Source organism: Anomaloglossus baeobatrachus, chromosome 1 (genome assembly GCF_048569485.1).
Source record: "Anomaloglossus baeobatrachus isolate aAnoBae1 chromosome 1, aAnoBae1.hap1, whole genome shotgun sequence".
NCBI classification, from domain to species: Eukaryota; Metazoa; Chordata; class Amphibia; order Anura; family Aromobatidae; genus Anomaloglossus; species Anomaloglossus baeobatrachus.
Window position 1 is genome coordinate 860,452,111 of NC_134353.1, and position 18,809 is coordinate 860,470,919.

At 48.1% G+C, this 18,809-nt stretch overlaps 1 protein-coding gene across 1 annotated transcript in view; it reads left to right on the forward strand.

Moving 5' to 3' along the window:
• The window catches only part of TENT2 (terminal nucleotidyltransferase 2), a 125,585-nt gene that overhangs the window by 93,094 nt on the left and 13,682 nt on the right, over positions 1-18,809 (forward strand). The window contains exon 13 of the mRNA XM_075325773.1: positions 2,098-2,177. Coding sequence (XP_075181888.1) covers positions 2,098-2,177 — 80 coding nt within the window. The remainder of the gene's footprint in view (positions 1-2,097; positions 2,178-18,809) is intronic.

Here is an 18,809-nt window from a genome sequence, read left to right on the forward strand (position 1 = left end):
CTAGCAACTTACCAGCGATCCCTATCGTTGTTGGGATCGCTGGTAAGTTGCTTAGTGTGACTGGACCTTAAGCTGACCATTTCATTCAACAGTAACAGGTGTGACCAACATCTATTGAAGTGCTCTGATCTGCATTTCAAAAGCAAAGGGTTTAGGTAATCCAATCACTGATGTGGACTGATGAAAAGTGCTGAAATTTGCAGAACAAACAGTGACAAGGCTGTGCTGGCCAGTTTGTAATTGCCAGATGGGCTGGGACCTATCCTGGACTGCTCTTAAGCCCCCGTCACATTTAACGACTTACCAGTGATCCCGAAAACTATGCGACCTGATAAGGATAGCTGGTAAGGGGTGCTTCACACACAGCGAGCTCGCTGCCGAGATCGCTGCTGAGTCACGCTTTTTGTGACGCAGCAGTGACCTCATTAGCGATCTCGCTGTGTGTGACACTGAGCAGCGATCTGGCCCCTGCTGCGAGATCGCTGCTCGTTACACACAGCCCTGGTTCGTTTTCTTCAAAGCCGCTCTCCTGCTGTGACACACAGATCGCTGTGTGTGACAGCAAGAGAGCGACAAATGAAGCGAGCAGGGAGCAGGAGCCGGCATCTGACAGCTGAGGTAAGCTGTATCCAAGATAAACATCGGGTAACCAAGGTGGTTACCCGATATTTACCTTAGTTACCAGCCTCTGCAGCTCTCACGCTGCCTGTGCTGCCGGCTCCGGCTCTCTGCACATGTAGCTGCTGTACACATCGGGTTAATTAACCCGATGTGTACAGCAGCTAGGAGAGCAAGGAGCCAGCGCTAAGCAGTGTGCGCGGCTCCCTGCTCTCTGCACATGTAGCTGCATTACACATCGGGTTAATTAACCCGATGTGTACTGTAGCTAGGAGAGCAAGGAGCCAGCGCTCAGTGTGCGCGGCTCCCTGCTCACACTGGTAACTAATGTAAACATCGGGTAACCATACCCGATGTTTACCTTAGTTACCAGTCTCCGCAGCTTCCAGACGGCGGCTCCGTGCAAGCGCAGCGTCGCTTGCACGTCGCTGCTGGCTGGGGGCTGTTCACTGGTCGCTGGTGAGATCTGCCTGTTTGACAGCTCACCAGCGACCATGTAGCGATGCAGCAGCGATCCTGACCAGGTCAGATCGCTGGTCGGATCGCTGCTGCATCGCTAAGTGTGAAGGTACCCTTAGTCGCAGGGAGGTCGCTGGTGAGATGTCAGACCTTATCAATGATGCAGTGAAGATCAGCGACCTGTATAATGATGAGCGACCTGTATAGGAGGCTGTTGGTAGGTGTCAAACACAGCAATGCGTCCTGCCTAGCAGGACATCGGCTTTGAAGAAAATAAACTAGAACAGTGTAATGATCAGCGATTTCACAGCAGGGGCCAGGTCACTCCTTAGTGTCACACATAACGAGATAGCTGGTGAGACCCCTATTATGTCACAAAACCTGTAACTTAACGAGATCACTAGCGAGATCGCTGCTATGTGAGAAGTACCCCTTACACTTTGTATCTCCCAATATCTTCAGCAGCACATCATGGAGAAGGGAGGGGGGACGAGCGAAGTGCTAGATAACAGGCTGCAGCAATGCATGATGGCACTTGTAATAGCACACAGTAAGCCTGTGGAGAGAGAGGAAAAGATGGATGTAAATATCAGAGCTGCCGCTGGTAGACACCAAGTGATGCTATCTGCATGATAAAAGGTTTAGATTGCTATAAGAGTATGGATGGATTTAGTGGCAAATAGCACGATTGATGGATAAAATATGAAATGAGTTAGGTAGTGGATAACTTCTGTAATCCCTGTTGTAGTCTAATCCTACAGTCAAACTTGCGTCTATTTGTTTGCAAGACGTAGAGGAGCATGACTGCAGGATGAGACCATGGTTGTAGCCTCTATCATGGCCGCACACATCTGCATAGGAGCTCAAGATACAAACTAGTAGGAGATGGTCACGAAAGTACAAAGGTGCTTTAGTATTCATAATTTGGGAGGGTCACGCACCGCACTGCATTTATGATATGTTGAGACTGAAAACAATGTTTATTCGTAAATCATTTTAAGTGTGTGTTTCCCTGTGTAGAGCCGTTTGACGGAACGAACACTGCTAGAGCTGTACATGAAAAACAGAAATTTGACATTATTCAGGAGGAATTCATGAAGGTAAGAGTTTACTGCTGATTATTGGGAGGATGGGTATGTGGCTTTTGTGAATTCTCTTCACATTGTACCACCAAGTATGTTGTAGCTTTTTTGTGCTTGTTTTTTACATTGCGGCACTGCTCCATCCCTGTCTGAAGTTGACGTGTGGCAGGCAGGGGTCTAAACTCAGTCTATCAGATGATTAAATTGTGTGCACTTTAGTGGCTCAGTTTAGGTTATTAGCCCGATAACGACCAAGAGCCATACATTTACAGCACTACGTCCTGGGATATGACACCACACTATTGTAAATGTGTTACAGGATTAAGTTCTTGTACTAAAATTGTTCTATTACTTCTTGTGTCTTGTACTTTGCCTGACCAGTGAGCCTAATGCAGGGGCAGTGCTGATGCTTCTATAGGACCCATTGATCATAGGATTTCCAGGCCTCTTCCGAATATAACAGAGCTTCTCGGTTCTAGCAGATCCAGATCAGCTTCGTCAAGGACTTCTATCACTATAGAAGGAGTTGCTACAGTGGAAACAATTAAATATCAACTCAAAACCCAGATATTAATCTGAGAAAAAAACGGTGTGAAAAGAAGGGAAATGAGATATAAAAAACAATTTTTAGAAGTAATATTTAAATTATGTAAACAGTATAAATAGTAAAACATTTCAATTGAAGGAACTGTAGGCAGTATTTCGTAATAAGTACAGGTATACACTTCTATCTTGACCTAGTCCAGTAGATACCCAATTTAGAGCCCATATATTAACAAAGAGATTTATTTTATTGTTGCACAAGTGACATTTAAACAGCTTATCTTGTTATATATACTAGCGGTAAATTGCATTGTGCCCTCTATATGGTATGTACAAAGCTTGAATACAGTGACAGAGGTAAATAAAATATGGCTCAGTGGTTAGCACAGCAGTCTTGCAACACTGGGGTCCTGGGTTCAAATCCCACCAAGGACACCATCTGCAAGGAGTTTGTTCTCCCTGTGTTTGTGTGGGTTTCCTCCGGGTTCTCCGGTTTCCTCCTGTCAAGGTCAGAATGACGATGATGATGAGACTCAAAGGATCTCTTGATATCCGGCTGCTGCTTCTAATTAAAATGTCATGGGTGCACACGAGAATGAGAAATAACTGCACAGCAAGTCAGTTACATCTATCTCCATGACGGGCTCTTAACCAAGTGTGTTCTTTATTGTTTGAAAGAGACTCTAGACCAAACAGTAAGGGGGTGTGAACAAAAGTTTTAGTCCAATCAAGTATCGTAAGTCAGGGCTTCATGACGTAGAGAGATCTACATATTCTCCGTTGATTGGTCAGTCTAGGATCCAGGAATTTCTCTTTGTCCATCTGTCTTGGGTGTAAACCAGGAAATGGTGGCCATATTCAAGCTATACATATATATCCTAGTATATACTGAGTTTAAGGAAAATACACTGAATATGCAATATACATATATACATGTTAATAAGAAACAAAAGCATTCACAAATATGTGTGTTAGTTCACATCTACTGAACTATATAACTGAGTCTATGAAATGGCTGAATTAAGTATTTTTGAATACTCAATTCTTTATCCTCAACAGTCCCCCCTAAAGACTTACTTCTGCCATTTCTAAATTCTAAGGGTACTGTGTTCCCTTAGGAAGAGAGGTAGAAAGATCTGTTGAAAAACCTGCCTAACTGAACGTTGAAACATGGGCGGAAAGGGGAAAGGGGTTTTCTTCACCGGTTTGAGACCAAGGACTCCTAGGCGAGTCCTCACCCTTTGTAGTTGGACTTTCCCATGTCTCAAGGTTCTCTAAGTCCTCTCTTCTAACTGTTCTGGCAAGACTGGTCTAAAACTGTACAGGGTTTTCTGAAAAGGATAAGTATGAGCAGAACGCTCAGTGCAGCTCTGGTTGATTAACCCTTCTGCAATGCGAGGTGTGGATCCATAGATGTTTCTGTGGTTGGATCAGCTCCTCTAGTGTTGACTCATAGCTCTTTCTCGCTTGTCCTTTAGGATCAATCAGTCTCCTGACTGGAGACCATATGCTAATAGCTCTGATTTAAGATCTGGAATTGGAGAATACACCTGTTTAGCACACTATTCAGTCAATTATATAAAAATATACATGTCTATGCTAAACCAAAAAACATCTTACATAAAGACCTGCTTATTGCAAAAAGAAAACAGAACATATACATTTTATACACCATTTACTAGTTTCCACTTTTCTATAAAATATACACTTTTTGTAAACACATTTTTCTTTACATACCACCTTCATGTGCTTCTCAACAATAATGTCGTTTTCTGCACAGGAATGCCTCTGACCAAACCTGGAAAGAAATTTACACAACACGCACAGACTTGCATACAACGTGCTCATGATATACATCTATAATCAGTTTGCAGTCTCTAAGAATGGGTAGAGTAGGTGCAGGGTGTTTCTACGGACTCTTTACAGTTTTTTTCTCACTTCATTCTAAGCACTTGTCTCACAAGACTGGGTGAATCTGCCCACCTGGGTACTGAACCCGGTGTCACCAAAGCACACGCTGACAATTCTCTTTCACAGATGTTACCTGGGCCATCATTAAGAAGAGCTCTCATGGCAGAGAAAGCTTACCACCCTTTGTCCACAGACCTTCCTCAGTCAGCTGGCTCCCTGCATGTCACACTCCATTCCTTGTTGTATCGCTTGTTCCTGTAGGGATTTAAGAACACAAGGAGTAACAGAAGTCACTGACGTGACCAATGTCACCAAGGCATGGTCGGTATTGGTGAAAGACTCTCAACTCTAGGCCCGTTCACTGCTTCTTGGTCAGCTGCACCTGTGCAAGGATCTCCATCCGAATCCATCAGCTCAGATCTAGACTTTCTTTTCGGCATACCTAATTCATTTGACAACAGGAAAAAAATCTACAACCTACATACACCTCTAAAGACTCTTACCCACTCCTGTTCTACCCATCAAGAGAGGCATTTAATGCATCACTGTCTCCTGTATCAATAGGATTGGAGGGAGTGGTCGAATTTAGACTACCTCATGTGGTGTAAACAGCAGCATATCCAGTGCAGAATCGACCACCATCTGGTTTCATCTATAAAAACAAAAACTAAAAAATATACATTAGATCATTCTTATAACTTCATCTCTGATCATAATACAGTTAGTGGTCATCTATACCTCACATGACTGAGAATACTAAATAAATAAACAAACAAATAAACAAATAAACATATAAGACAAGACTTTCCTATTTCAGTTAACAGATATACCCCATAGTAATCTAATAAACATAACCTATGGGAAACAGGTCAGCTTCAAAACCAAGGTCAATTTCAAAACCTATCTAATATGCCTGCTGCGCCCTCCAAGAAACTGGAGAATATAATTAATACCTTATTCCCCCCCTTGTTTAATTGTTTATTTACCAATATGGCAAAATTCAGCATTTGTATACTGGTATTCCCTAAAAGAAAAGATAAAATAGCAGGTAATAAATTAGCCACATACTAAAAGGAACAAACACTGAAAATAACGTACATCTCACAACAATATACATTACTGGGGAATTTTAAAACTTTACAATAAACAACACTGTATCCATAAAGAAAAGAAAAACCTTTCATACTAGAAACGACTGAGACATGATGAAATGACAGCTGTGACTAGGCGACTAACTGGCAAAAAATATATGAATGGTTTAGAAATAATCGTAAAAACAGAAAAGGTGATGGAGTCACAAAATAAAAATATATTGTTCAAATAAATCGCCATTAAACACAAAACAACACAAATTATATCGCACATCCCATAAAATTTAATATTCCCTATTCAGGTATAAGCAGCAAACTAAAAATGGGAAATCCTGAACTCTAAGGGTTAAACCAAACTCACGTCACTATTGGAGAGAGACACATTCCATTCTTCTTAAAAGTGAGACAGGAAGAAGGAAAAAAAAACTCATCCTTTGTTATAACAAAGACGTAGCAGGGAACACATCCATTAGCAAAATCTACATTGGATACATTATACATTTTTCCTAATTCCTTTTTACAAATGGATTTGATACATTTTGACATCAGTAGGGGTAAGTCGTTTACGATTTTTGTTTTAAATTAACTAACATAATACAAAGATATATATATATTTACCTTCCTCTATTTTATTTTATGATATAATGCTGCAGGACTTTTAAAATACCAATTAATTTTATGTGAACAGATCTATTTCCACATCATTTCTGTAAAAATTTCACTTACTTATCTTTGACTTGCATTTATGGGATAACTGAGTAAACAAATATACAATTTATACTTATTCAAATATGTTAGTCATTTATACCACAGAACACCTCCCACCGGGGATGGGTGGAGAGCTTTGAACAAAGAGCCATTGCGAGGGGTGTGGCTTATGAGGTGTACTGCCATCAGTGGGTGTAGCAAGACGGCTGCCACAGGAAGTTCTAGGCACCTGACTTCCGGGTGTAGCATCCATGTTGTGACTCCCTGGGTGTACTGGGAGTGGCTGGAACTACGTAGTAAACCAGGGATACTTTTGGTGCCTGTAAATTTGCATTTCAGCATACAAAGGAGAGATATGATTAGCACCAGATATAATGACTTCTAGAGAAGAACAATAAGGCACCGCTAGAGAAAAATATTTAGTGATTCTACAAACAGCAACAGACAGTGAATGAGGTCTTTGTTCTTCATTATAAACTCACTACAGATTAATCTGAACTTCAATACATGGGTTGCAGCCTGCCATCTAGTGGTAGTCCAACGATATTACACAACTTTTTGCAATCTTTTATATTTTTTCCGTTTTTTGTAACTAGGGCGACAGCGTTCTCAGCTCCTACTAAAAAACAATCTCTTCTTGAACAGAGTATACAGTGCTCTAGCTGGATTGGCCACATCCAACTGAACCCTCTTCCCGCTTCCCTACTATGCAATAAGGACATACTGCGACGTCCAACGTACGAATACAATACCGTTCCTCGTACGTTCCTATTTTTCCGGCGTCTCACATAGCAGTGCATGAGTTAATACTCAGGGGAATACGCTGGTTCAAAACACTTTTCTCCACCACCGGAATCCCTCCCCCTCTTTCCCGTGTAAGCGGACGCACTTTTTCAGCGTCCAACACGTGGATACTAATACCGTTCTCCACGTGTTCCCATTTCCGGCTATTAACACAAGAATCGATGTATTTTATATATATATATATATATAAATAAAACACTGGGGGACACGCCAATTCCCTTATCTCTCTGTTCCAAAAACAAACCAACGATTACAAAATGCTGAAAAACGCATAAACTAGTTAATTTCTCTCAAATCCAAACCAAGATAACACTTGTTTTTCTTTCAAATCATTACAACTTAATGTAGTATACAAAGACTGCAGCCACCTCCTGTATATTACCTCGCTCCAAAGAGCTGCGCTGTTTTAACACCCCCGGCGTCTGCCTCTTCACCCTCCACCCCCCTGTTTCTTAGCTAAAAGACAGCAGGGACATAGCTATGCAATTTGATCTCCGCTCTGCCTCAAGCAGCTGGTGGACATATAGCCCCCACCTTTTTGCTTCCTCAGAGTGTAAGAATGTAAGGATGTGCTCCCCCCTCTCGCATTCCTAACACACACACAAACTTTCCTCTTAGTGCAGGCAGTGGGTGATTAACCTCCCCCCTCCTGCTGTCTTTGTCTAAGAGGCTGCAGACACAGAACAAAGACAAGCAGCTCCTTAGCCTCCATTTTCTCTCCCTCCGCGAACAATAACAGACAATTAACTCTCCGAGAACCAAACAGAGAAATCACAAGCTTGATTAACCATACACTTATATACAAATAAACAGCTACTCAAGAAAACACCCCATTTCTAATTACAGACAGCCGGATACTTTACAACCTACCCCTAGCCCCTATGGGAGCTGGGTCCTTCTAGCCCACCGGCGAGTGACAGTCACACCGTTAGGTCTCCGGTGCACTACCATTCTCCGGACTAGTGACCACCCACTTTCGCCAGGTGTCTCGATCCACAGGTAAAACAGCACACACAATGTATATGATGTTCTTACCGTGAAACGGAGGGTGATCAAGTCCTCGATATCGAGCAACACCTGGATACTTGTGGAGTAGCCCCAGACGTCCGGAAAGTGGAAGCTCTGACTCACTCTTCTCGGTTGCCCCACACTTGGTGCGCCAACTGTCAAGGTCAGAATGACGATGATGATGAGACTCAAAGGATCTCTTGATATCCGGCTGCTGCTTCTAATTAAAATGTCATGGGTGCACACGAGAATGAGAAATAACTGCACAGCAAGTCAGTTACATCTATCTCCATGACGGGCTCTTAACCAAGTGTGTTCTTTATTGTTTGAAAGAGACTCTAGACCAAACAGTAAGGGGGTGTGAACAAAAGTTTTAGTCCAATCAAGTATCGTAAGTCAGGGCTTCATGACGTAGAGAGATCTACATATTCTCCGTTGATTGGTCAGTCTAGGATCCAGGAATTTCTCTTTGTCCATCTGTCTTGGGTGTAAACCAGGAAATGGTGGCCATATTCAAGCTATACATATATATCCTAGTATATACTGAGTTTAAGGAAAATACACTGAATATGCAATATACATATATACATGTTAATAAGAAACAAAAGCATTCACAAATATGTGTGTTAGTTCACATCTACTGAACTATATAACTGAGTCTATGAAATGGCTGAATTAAGTATTTTTGAATACTCAATTCTTTATCCTCAACACTCCCACACTCCAAAGACATACAGATAGGGTCTCTAGATTGTGAGCCCCAATGGGGACAGTGTTGCCAATGTATGTAAAGCGCTGTGGAATTAATAGCGCTATATAAACGAATAAAATTATTATTATTAATAATAATAAATTGTAAGAGGACCTAAGTATGTGCTTGAATACATATATACAATAAAGTGCTGAGCAAACAAGCCTTACATAAAATTCAGTGCAGTCCAATCTTATAAGGGATGTCTGAGCAGCCTAAAGGGTGCTTTACACGCTGCGACATCGCTAGTAATCTCGTTAGCGATGTAACACGACAGATTGCACATACGATTTGCCGAGATTGCACATGAGACCAGCGCTACAAAAATTACCTATGTGCGATCTCTGCAAATCTTATCTGCGATCTGGCGTGTCATATCACTAACGAGATCGCTAGCTATGTTGCAGCGTGTAAAGCACCCTTAAGAATCAATATATGTAGTGTGGCTCATTGGATTTATACATATTGTAAACTTGTAAATAAGAGGCGATGTAGATATGATGATATGATGTAAAGTCCATTACTTGTAAAAAAAAAATAAAAATCTGTGCAGCGTTGCCCGTTGTCCCTCCACCCCGACGCGCATTTCGCCCTGCTTCAGAGGGCGTGTCGGGTGGGGGGTGCGTCTGAGGTTGAATATGTACCCAAGCCAATCGGAATGAAGTGCAATAGTGACGCGCAATTCTCAGATGCTATAACGGAGCATGCGTCACTATCTGACCCAGCTAATGAAAAAGTGACTTCAGCGCAGTGGAACACATACTGCGAGCCAGCATAGTTTAATACTGACACGCAAGCAGCGCTCCAATTTGCAGCTGTGGGGAAGTTATAGCCCAGTCTTAGTAACATGCATGTGCTCAGCTATGTAGCTTAGATGGGACATGTTCAGCTAGCTATAGAGCTATAATATGAATGTTCGTTGTATAAAATGAACGAGTATAAATGAAACTAAGAGAAAATAAGGTTGATAGCAACTATGTATGGTAATTTAATGAATAGTTAAGTTGTGTTTTAACTAAAGTGTAAATGTGGAAATAATTTAGCAATAAAACAAAAAAACAAAACAAATTTCCCCTTCCCCACATATCTTCTCTGATTCCTTGGGGAAGAAAGTGTCTGTGTGTGTTGCTGCTATCAATGAGGTTATTAATTGTTGTGTAAGAAGGGTTATGCCACGCTGAATAGACTTAGGGTATGTGCACACGTTGCTTTTTTTTCCGCGCGGAAAAAAACGCACCCTCTGGCAGAGGGGAGAATTGTAAACAATGCTTTTTGAGAAACAACGCATCGAAAACGCATGCGTTTTTCATGCGTTTTTCATGCGTTTTTCATGCGTTTTTCATGCGTTTTTCATGCGTTTTTCATGCGTTTTTCATGCTGCGTTTTTTAAGACTTGTCAGTGATAATAAAGTTGGTTGAACACAGACCTTTGGAAAAAAAAACCTGTGATGTCATTTCCTTCTCCACATTCTGTTTGGATAAATGGGAGGGCTTGGAATGGAAGGAGCACCATTTGAATTTTGGAAAAGTTGAAATAAACTTCGCGCACCAAGCCCCTTAGGTACCTATAAGTCAGAAAACCCCCACAAGTGACCCCATTTTGGAATCTGCACCCATCAAGGATTTTATTCAGGAGTATATTAAGCATTTTGAATCCACAGCTACTTCACCCAAAATGTTGCTGTAGCAACAATATTCTCACTTTTAGGCCCGCTTCACATGTCAGTGAAAAACACTGACGTTTTTCACTGGCGTGTAAAACACGCACATGTCCCTCCGTGTGCCGTGAATCACGGCACACGTGGGTTGTCTAAGTGCAATCCGGGCTCCGTTCTCCGTGGCCCGTGATTGCACTTAGAGATTAACTCACCTGCACCCGCTCCCGCTCTCCATGGTGCTGATCGCTCCCGCGGTGCAGCATCCGGCCGGCGCTGACCCCCGCAGCAGCTGCTTCCGGGTCGGCTGTGTCGTGCATCATGAATATGCGCGACAATAATGAGCCGGCACAGAAGGAACAGGGAGGACGGGCTGCAGAAGACATCGCTGGAGCCGGGTGAGTTAAAATGTTTTTTATTTTAAAAGCACGTTTTTTTCTGGCACGTGTTTCACGGATCACACCACTGCGTGGTCCGTGGGACATCAGTGATGCCAGAAAAAAATGGACATGTCTCCGTGCGGCAATCACGCACACGCGGGTACGCCGCACGGAGACACGTGCAGTGAAAAATCACTGTCGTGTGAGCAGACCCATTCATTATAATGGGTCTGCGTATGTCAGTGATCCTGGTACGTTTAAAAAAAAGCACAAACGTCCCAGAATCACTGACGTGTGAAAGGGGCCTAAGGCTATGTGGCCATGATCCAGCGACACGGCGTCTAGTACACAGTGTCAGCCTTCCTGCAGCTGCCCATGCCCACGATTTGGGTTCAGGCTGCTGTGGAGCTCTATGCTACCTGCAGAGAACACTCTCGTCTCCGCAGCATAAATTGACATGCTGAGGCTCGGGAAGCCACGCTACCGGTCAGTTTATGCTGCGGAGAAAAGAAGCACAGTGGGCATGGGATCTCCAAAAATCCTTCCACTGTGCTTCTACTGCACAACGCAGCGTTATGGACGCAGGGAAAACACTCAGCGCCCATAACGCTGCAAACCCTGTGTCACAAACCACCGGGGGGGTCACTCAGAAATCCCCCGCGCTGGCTACCAGTACGTCACAATCGGGGGGTAACAAGTGGGGGTCACCCCTCCTTTATACCTCCCGACCGACAGACAGAGCACGTGACGCGCTCTCTAGCGCTCCTCTTATAGTCAGGCCAATTATGGAATTGCCCGACCATAAGCAAGGAGGCCGCTATACTACTTATGCCGATTATTGAAGGGTCCCCGGTGAGAGTAAGGTATATATTCCCCCGACCTCCGCGGGCGGAATATATAAAATCTCCCCGAATCTCACTGGCCTCCCCACAATAATCCTTGGCACAATTCGCTGCCACCAACCGATTTACGGTAACTATTAGCCGAACACACAGACGTGGGATTCAAGATCGAGATAACAGAACAGCCCAAGATTAATTATATAATTTAATCAGCCTAAAGCACACTAGAAACTACAATATATACAATAGGGAATCTACAGAATATACATATGTCAGAGTACAGTTACAGATAAAGCATGGTTTACAGACAGGTATGCAATTCAATCAGTTACCTTGTGCGTCTGGCCACAGGGGGGCGCTGTAGACCAGGTTTCCAGGAACTCCCACAGATGTTTCCTGCACGTGACCCCCAGCGAAAGAACACTGGAAAATGGCCGAAGTAGGGTTATCAACCTGGACAAATCCAGGTCCCCTCCTACCTTCGTGACCTCAGAGGGAGCACTGCTCCACCCCTGGCTGGAGTTATGGACAAAATCCACAACATGGAATATGGCCATAACTTTGCCTGGGAGCGTCGTAGGCGGACGCCAATGCTCTCATTGTGACAGTTATGAATTTAGCTACAGAACGAGGGGACTCATGACCTGTCTGCCAGTTCCCCATTGGCTGATATCACGCCTGGGGCATTTCCCAATGTCCTGCTCCCATAAAAAGGGTGTGCCGGCATCGTCCGCATGCGGAGACACCATTTTTATGGTTGCCATATTTATCGGAAATATGGCTTGCGAGATATGAACCATTTTTTACTGGAGTCGTTCTGTCTGCTAGTTCCATAGCCTTGCTAATGAGATACAACTCTTGTTACAGGGTGACGGCAGGGAGTCATCCTGTGTCCTTTGTTCCCACACCACCTCATTTCCATATCACAGGACATGGCCATGGAGGTGTAAGTGGAACACTGAGAACAAGAAGGGAGGGGGCACTGCCAGGGAGTGATGAGGGATTATGACTGGAGTCATAATTCATCTTCATATCCCGGGATTTGCCTCACACCTCCCCCCTTTTGAGGGCGCTAGGGGGCAGCACACTCCGGTGTTCCCCCGTGCGCCCGTCCGCGACCTCTCCTTGTCGGGACAGCCCGTCTGCGTTACCGTGGTCACGGCCCCTTTTGTGGCGAATGGTGAAGTTGTATTGCTGGAGCGCAAGGCTCCATCGCAACAATCGCCCATTCGTCCCAGAGACGGTGTGCAACCAGCTGAGGGGATTGTGGTCCGTCTCCACGATGAAGTGGCGCCCGTATAGATAGGGTTGCAGACGCTGCAGGGCCCACACTATGGCCAGGCACTCCTTCTCCATCGTGGAATAGGCAACTTCCCTTGGTAACAGCTTCCTGCTCAGGTACAAGACTGGGTGCTCTTGGCTCGCAGAGTCCACCTGGCTGAGCACCGCACCGAGGCCGAAGTCACTGGCGTCGGTCTGTACTACAAACGGCCGCGTGAAGTCGGCTGCCTGTAGCACGGGCGGGCTGGACAGGGCGTCCTTTAGGGCCCGGAAGGCTGTCTCGCAGTCCATTGTCCAATCGACTGCAGAGGGCAGCTTCTTCTTGGTGAGGTCCGTCAAGGGCTTTGCCAGGCTACTATAGCATGGAACAAACCTCCTATAGTACCCAGCGGTCCCCAAGAAGGACATCACCTGCTTCTTGGTCCTGGGGGTGGGCCAGGATGCGATGGCTTCCACTTTCTCAGGCTCGGGCTTCAGTGTTCTCCCACCTACCCGGTGACCGAGGTACTGGACCTCGCTCATGGCCAGCTGACACTTTCCCGGCTTGATGGTCAAACCTGCCCGGTGGATCCGCCTGAGCACCTGTGCTAGATGCTCTAGGTGGTCCTCCCAGGTGGGACTGAAGACGGCAATGTCATCCAGGTACGCGGCCGCGTACCCTTCAAGTCCCTTGAGCAGGGTGTTGACCATCCGCTGGAAAGTGGCAGGGGCATTCCTCATCCCGAATGGCATCACCGTGGACTCGTACAGTCCAAATGGGGTAATAAAGGCAGAGCGTTCCCTGGCCTTGCGAGTCAGGGGGATCTGCCAATATCCCCGGCTCAGATCCATGATGGTCAGGTACTGAGCCCCGGCCAACTGATCGAGCAGGTCATCGATGCGTGGCATTGGGTACGCATCGGCGACCGTGACCGCATTGAGCCCCCTGTAGTCCACGCAGAACCGAGTGGTTCGGTCCTTCTTAGGGACGAGGACTACAGGCGAGGCCCAAGCGCTGTTGGATGCCTGGATCACCCCCAGCTTCAGCATCTCGTCAATCTCCTGGCGCATGTGTTGCTGCACCTCCAGGGAGACCCGATATGCTGAACGCCGGATCGGGGGATGATCCCCAGTGTCCACGTGATGGACAGCCAAGTCAGTCCTTCCGGGCTGGTTGGTAAACAACCCCCGGAAGGGGAGGAGGGTGGCCCACAGCTGGGACCGTTGGTCTTCCAAGAGCTGGTGGCCAACCTCCACATCCTCAATGGATCCGCCTGCCCTAACCTGGGCTAGCATATCCAAGAGGGTTTCCGCTTCTCCCTCCTCGGGCAGGTTGCACACGGGGAGCGCACATGCCTCCCGCTCATGATGTGCCTTCATCATGTTCACATGGAAGGGCTTCCGCCTTCCACGGGCAGGGTCCAGGGTGACCAGGTACGTTACAGGGTTGAGCTGCTGGTACACGAGGTATGGGCCTTCCCAGGCTGCCTGAAGCTTGTCCTGTGGTACGGGGACCAGTACCCACACCTTTTGACCCACTTGGTAGGTCCTCTCACAAGCGTTCTGGTCGTACCAACGCTTCTGATCGGCCTGGGCTTGAGCCATATTGTCGTGTACCAGTTGCGTCAAGGCTTGCATTTTGTCCCGGAAGCGCATGACATACTCGATAACCGACACTCCAGGGGTGGCCAAATCCCCTTCCCAAGCCTCTTTCACCAGAGCCAGGGGGCCCCGCACACGTCGCCCGTACAGGAGCTCAAACGGTGAGAATCCTGTTGAGGCCTGTGGAACCTCCCGGTAAGCAAATAACAGGTGTGGGAGATACCGCTCCCAGTCACGCCCATGGGAGTCGACCAACATCTTAAGCATCTGCTTTAAGGTGCCATTAAACCGCTCGCACAGGCCATTAGTCTGTGGATGGTACGGGCTGGCCACCAGATGTCGCACCTGGACCTGCTTACAGAGGGCCTCCATCAGCTGGGACATGAATTGGGTCCCCCGGTCAGTGAGCATTTCCTGGGGAAAACCCACTCGGGAGAAAATCTCCAGCAATGCGGTGGCCACCTTGTCAGCCCGAATGGACGACAAGGCCACTGCTTCTGGGTACCGGGTGGCATAGTCCACTACCGTCAGTATGAAGCGTTTCCCGGAGCTGCTGGGGATGGCCAGCGGGCCGACCAGATCCACAGCCACCCTCCTGAAAGGCTCATCGATGATTGGCAGAGATACCAGTGGGGCTTTGGGGCGTGGCCCCGCCTTCCCCACTCTCTGACAGGTTTCACACGAACGGCAGTAGGCAGCCACATCGGCCCCCATTTTTGGCCAGTAGAAATGCTGGTTTAACCTGGCCTTGGTCTTAGCGATCCCTAGGTGTCCGGCCATCGGAATCTCATGTGCGATCCGCAACAACTCCGTCCGGAACGGATAGGGTACCACCAACTGTCGGTCCCTGGGCCACGCCTCCGGTGAACCCTGCTGGACCGTGGCCCGGTACAGCCGTCCTTGGTCCCAGACCACTCGCTCCGGGTCCGAGTCCGAGGGAGGCTGTGCCGCCTGCTCCTTAAGAGCTTTCAGGCTGTCGTCAGCTTCTAACGCTGCCTGAAACCCCTGACTAGATGTGGCCAGAATCGACGAGACTGTCACATCTTCAGTCAGTACCCCGGGACCTGTGTCCTGGCCTCCACCTGACTCGGCTGCCACTTGGTCAGAAGGGGAAGAGCTATCGGACCTCCGGGAGGCCCCTTGGCTTCCAGCACTCCCACTGCGGGTGACAGCGGCCACAGCCGCTGCGACCGTGGGTCGTGCCTGCTCCTCCTCCGTTCCTGACCAAGTCGCCGGTTCAGGCAGACCTACCTGGCTTCCTGACACCCCGGTTGTGGGGGAACCATGCACCGAGATCTTACCTGGGAGCACTTCCGCTCCTGGACCGGCCCCAATCTCACCTGCCTGTTCCCCTCCTGCAGCAACAGAACCCCGCTGTGAAATCTCTGGGGACCCCACATTGGCTGTGGTAGCCCCCACCCCACACACTGGTCCTCCCCCTGCAGCACCCTGCTCTCTGCTTATCCCTGCAGAGGGCAACAGATCCCAGCTCACAGGCTGATTACTTGTAGAGGCATTGTCACACCTTTCTCTGACCCCCTCCCCTGTCACAGCTGCAGCTGTGTGTGTGTCTATGGTGTCTATGCAAGCAGAAATATCAGAGTTCACTCCCTCCTCCCTTACATCATTCATAGATAACACATTAACATTGTCCGGAGGCATGTCAGTACTGGCTGAAGGTTCAGCCCTTGGTTGGGGCCCAAACTGGGAGGTTATCTGCCCCAAATCTGTCCCAAGTAGCACGTTTGCGGGGATCCGATCAGTTACCCCCACCTCCCTCACCCCTCGCCCTGCGCCCCAGTCCACATAAATGTCAGCAACAGGCAGCGCCGGGTCAATGCCTCCAATCCCGGAGACAGCGAGGGTTTTTCCAGGGATCAAGTCTTGGGGGGACACCATCTCAGGCCGCACCAGAGTCACCTCCGAGGCGCTGTCTCGCAGTCCTATGGTCACAGACCGGCCGACGGTGACAGGTTGGAAGCTGTCCAGGGACCTACCACCACCCCCACCCACACAATACACCTTGGGCGGCCCTTGGGACGGGGACGGAGCCGGGGCCTTGGGACGCTGAGGGCACATGGCCTTGAAGTGTCCAGGTAGGTTGCACTGGTGGCACCGTCTTGGTTCTGCCACGGGCCTGGAGAGGGGAGTTGAGGGGGACACCCCCTGCAGTCTAGGGGCAGGTGGGGCAGTCGCAGAATTCATCTTACCCCCTCTCCAGGTGCTGCTGGTGGCTGCTCTCCTGGCTTCAGGAGCCCGATTGTTGGTGTAGTCATTGGCCAGGGCAGCTGTAGCCGTGGACCCCTTTGGCTTCTGGTCTCGGATGAACTGGCGGAGATCCTCAGGGCAGTTCCACAAGAGTTGCTCCGTGATGAACAAGTCCAGGATCTCCGGTCCGGTGGAAAGCTGCAGGCCTTGGGTCCAGTGGTCGGCAGCTCGGGCAAGTGCCCGCCTGTGGTCAGCCCAGGAGTCCTTTGGTCCCTTCTGTAGGCTCCGGAACTTCTTGCGGTAGGACTCTGGGGTGAGGTTGTACTGTTGGATCAGGGCCCGCTTGATGGTGTCGTAGCCCTGATCTGCCTCAGCAGGCAAGTCCCCAAGGATATCCAGGGCCCTACCCCTTAAACGGGGGGTCAGGTATTTGGCCCACTGGTCCTTGTCCAGATGGTGCTGCAAGCAAGTCCGTTCAAAAGCAGTCAAGAAAGAGTCCAAGTCTCCATCCTTCTCCAGCACTGGGAAGTCCTCAACACGGACCTTTGGAAGTTTGGTGTCTTGAAGGTCACGTGTGGCTGATGAGGGCCGGAGCTGAGCTAGCTGCAGCTGGTGGTCACGGTCTGCCTGTTGCCGTCGCTCCGCAGCCTCACGCTCTGCCTGGCGCTCTTCACGCGCTGCCTGCCGCTCTGCCCTGCGCTCTGCCAGGAGTTCCTTGTAGCCCTTCTGGTCTCCAGCCTGGAGAAGGGCCATAGCCATTTGAAGAAGGCTATCCGAGCCTCCCAGGCTCGGTGGAATGGCACGTGGTGATCTGCGGCCCGCTGCGGAGCCTGGTGCTTCACTGTCCATTGCAGAGCGGAGGGCTGGCATCTGGCTCGTTGAGGACCCTTGGGTGAGCTGCTCCTCATCTTGTCCATAATTGCTAGGTTGTGCAATGTCCTCTGCAGAGCTGTTTTCTGGCGTCGAGCTCCTGGAGGACTCGTGGGCAACCTCCTCATTACTGTCCGCAGCACCGTCCTCCCTCTCTTCGGCTGCTGCCTTAGCATTGGCCAGTTGCATAGCTCTGCTCCTGGTGCCATCAGCCATTCTTGCAGACTTTTGGTCACTGACACAGAACTGACACCTGATGCCTCCACACACCTTACAGTATCTGCACTCTGACACTCTAGTGTTGAGCTAGTCTGAAGACCCCAGCAGCCACAGCTGCTGCAGGCAGTCTTTAGTGTCTGGGAGTATGGGTCTCACACTCACACACACTATTATCTCGATCCCACCGCTATGCCACCAATATGTCACAAACCACCGGGGGGGTCACTCAGAAATCCCCCGCGCTGGCTACCAGTACGTCACAATCGGGGGGTAACAAGTGGGGGTCACCCCTCCTTTATACCTCCCGACCGACAGACAGAGCACGTGACGCGCTCTCTAGCGCCCCTCTTATAGTCAGGCCAATTATGGAATTGCCCGACCATAAGCAAGGAGGCCGCTATACTACTTATGCCGATTATTGAAGGGTCCCCGGTGAGAGTAAGGTATATATTCCCCCGACCTCCGCGGGCGGAATATATAAAATCTCCCCGAATCTCACTGGCCTCCCCACAATAATCCTTGGCACAATTCGCTGCCACCAACCGATTTACGGTAACTATTAGCCGAACACACAGACGTGGGATTCAAGATCGAGATAACAGAACAGCCCAAGATTAATTATATAATTTAATCAGCCTAAAGCACACTAGAAACTACAATATATACAATAGGGAATCTACAGAATATACATATGTCAGAGTACAGTTACAGATAAAGCATGGTTTACAGACAGGTATGCAATTCAATCAGTTACCTTGTGCGTCTGGCCACAGGGGGGCGCTGTAGACCAGGTTTCCA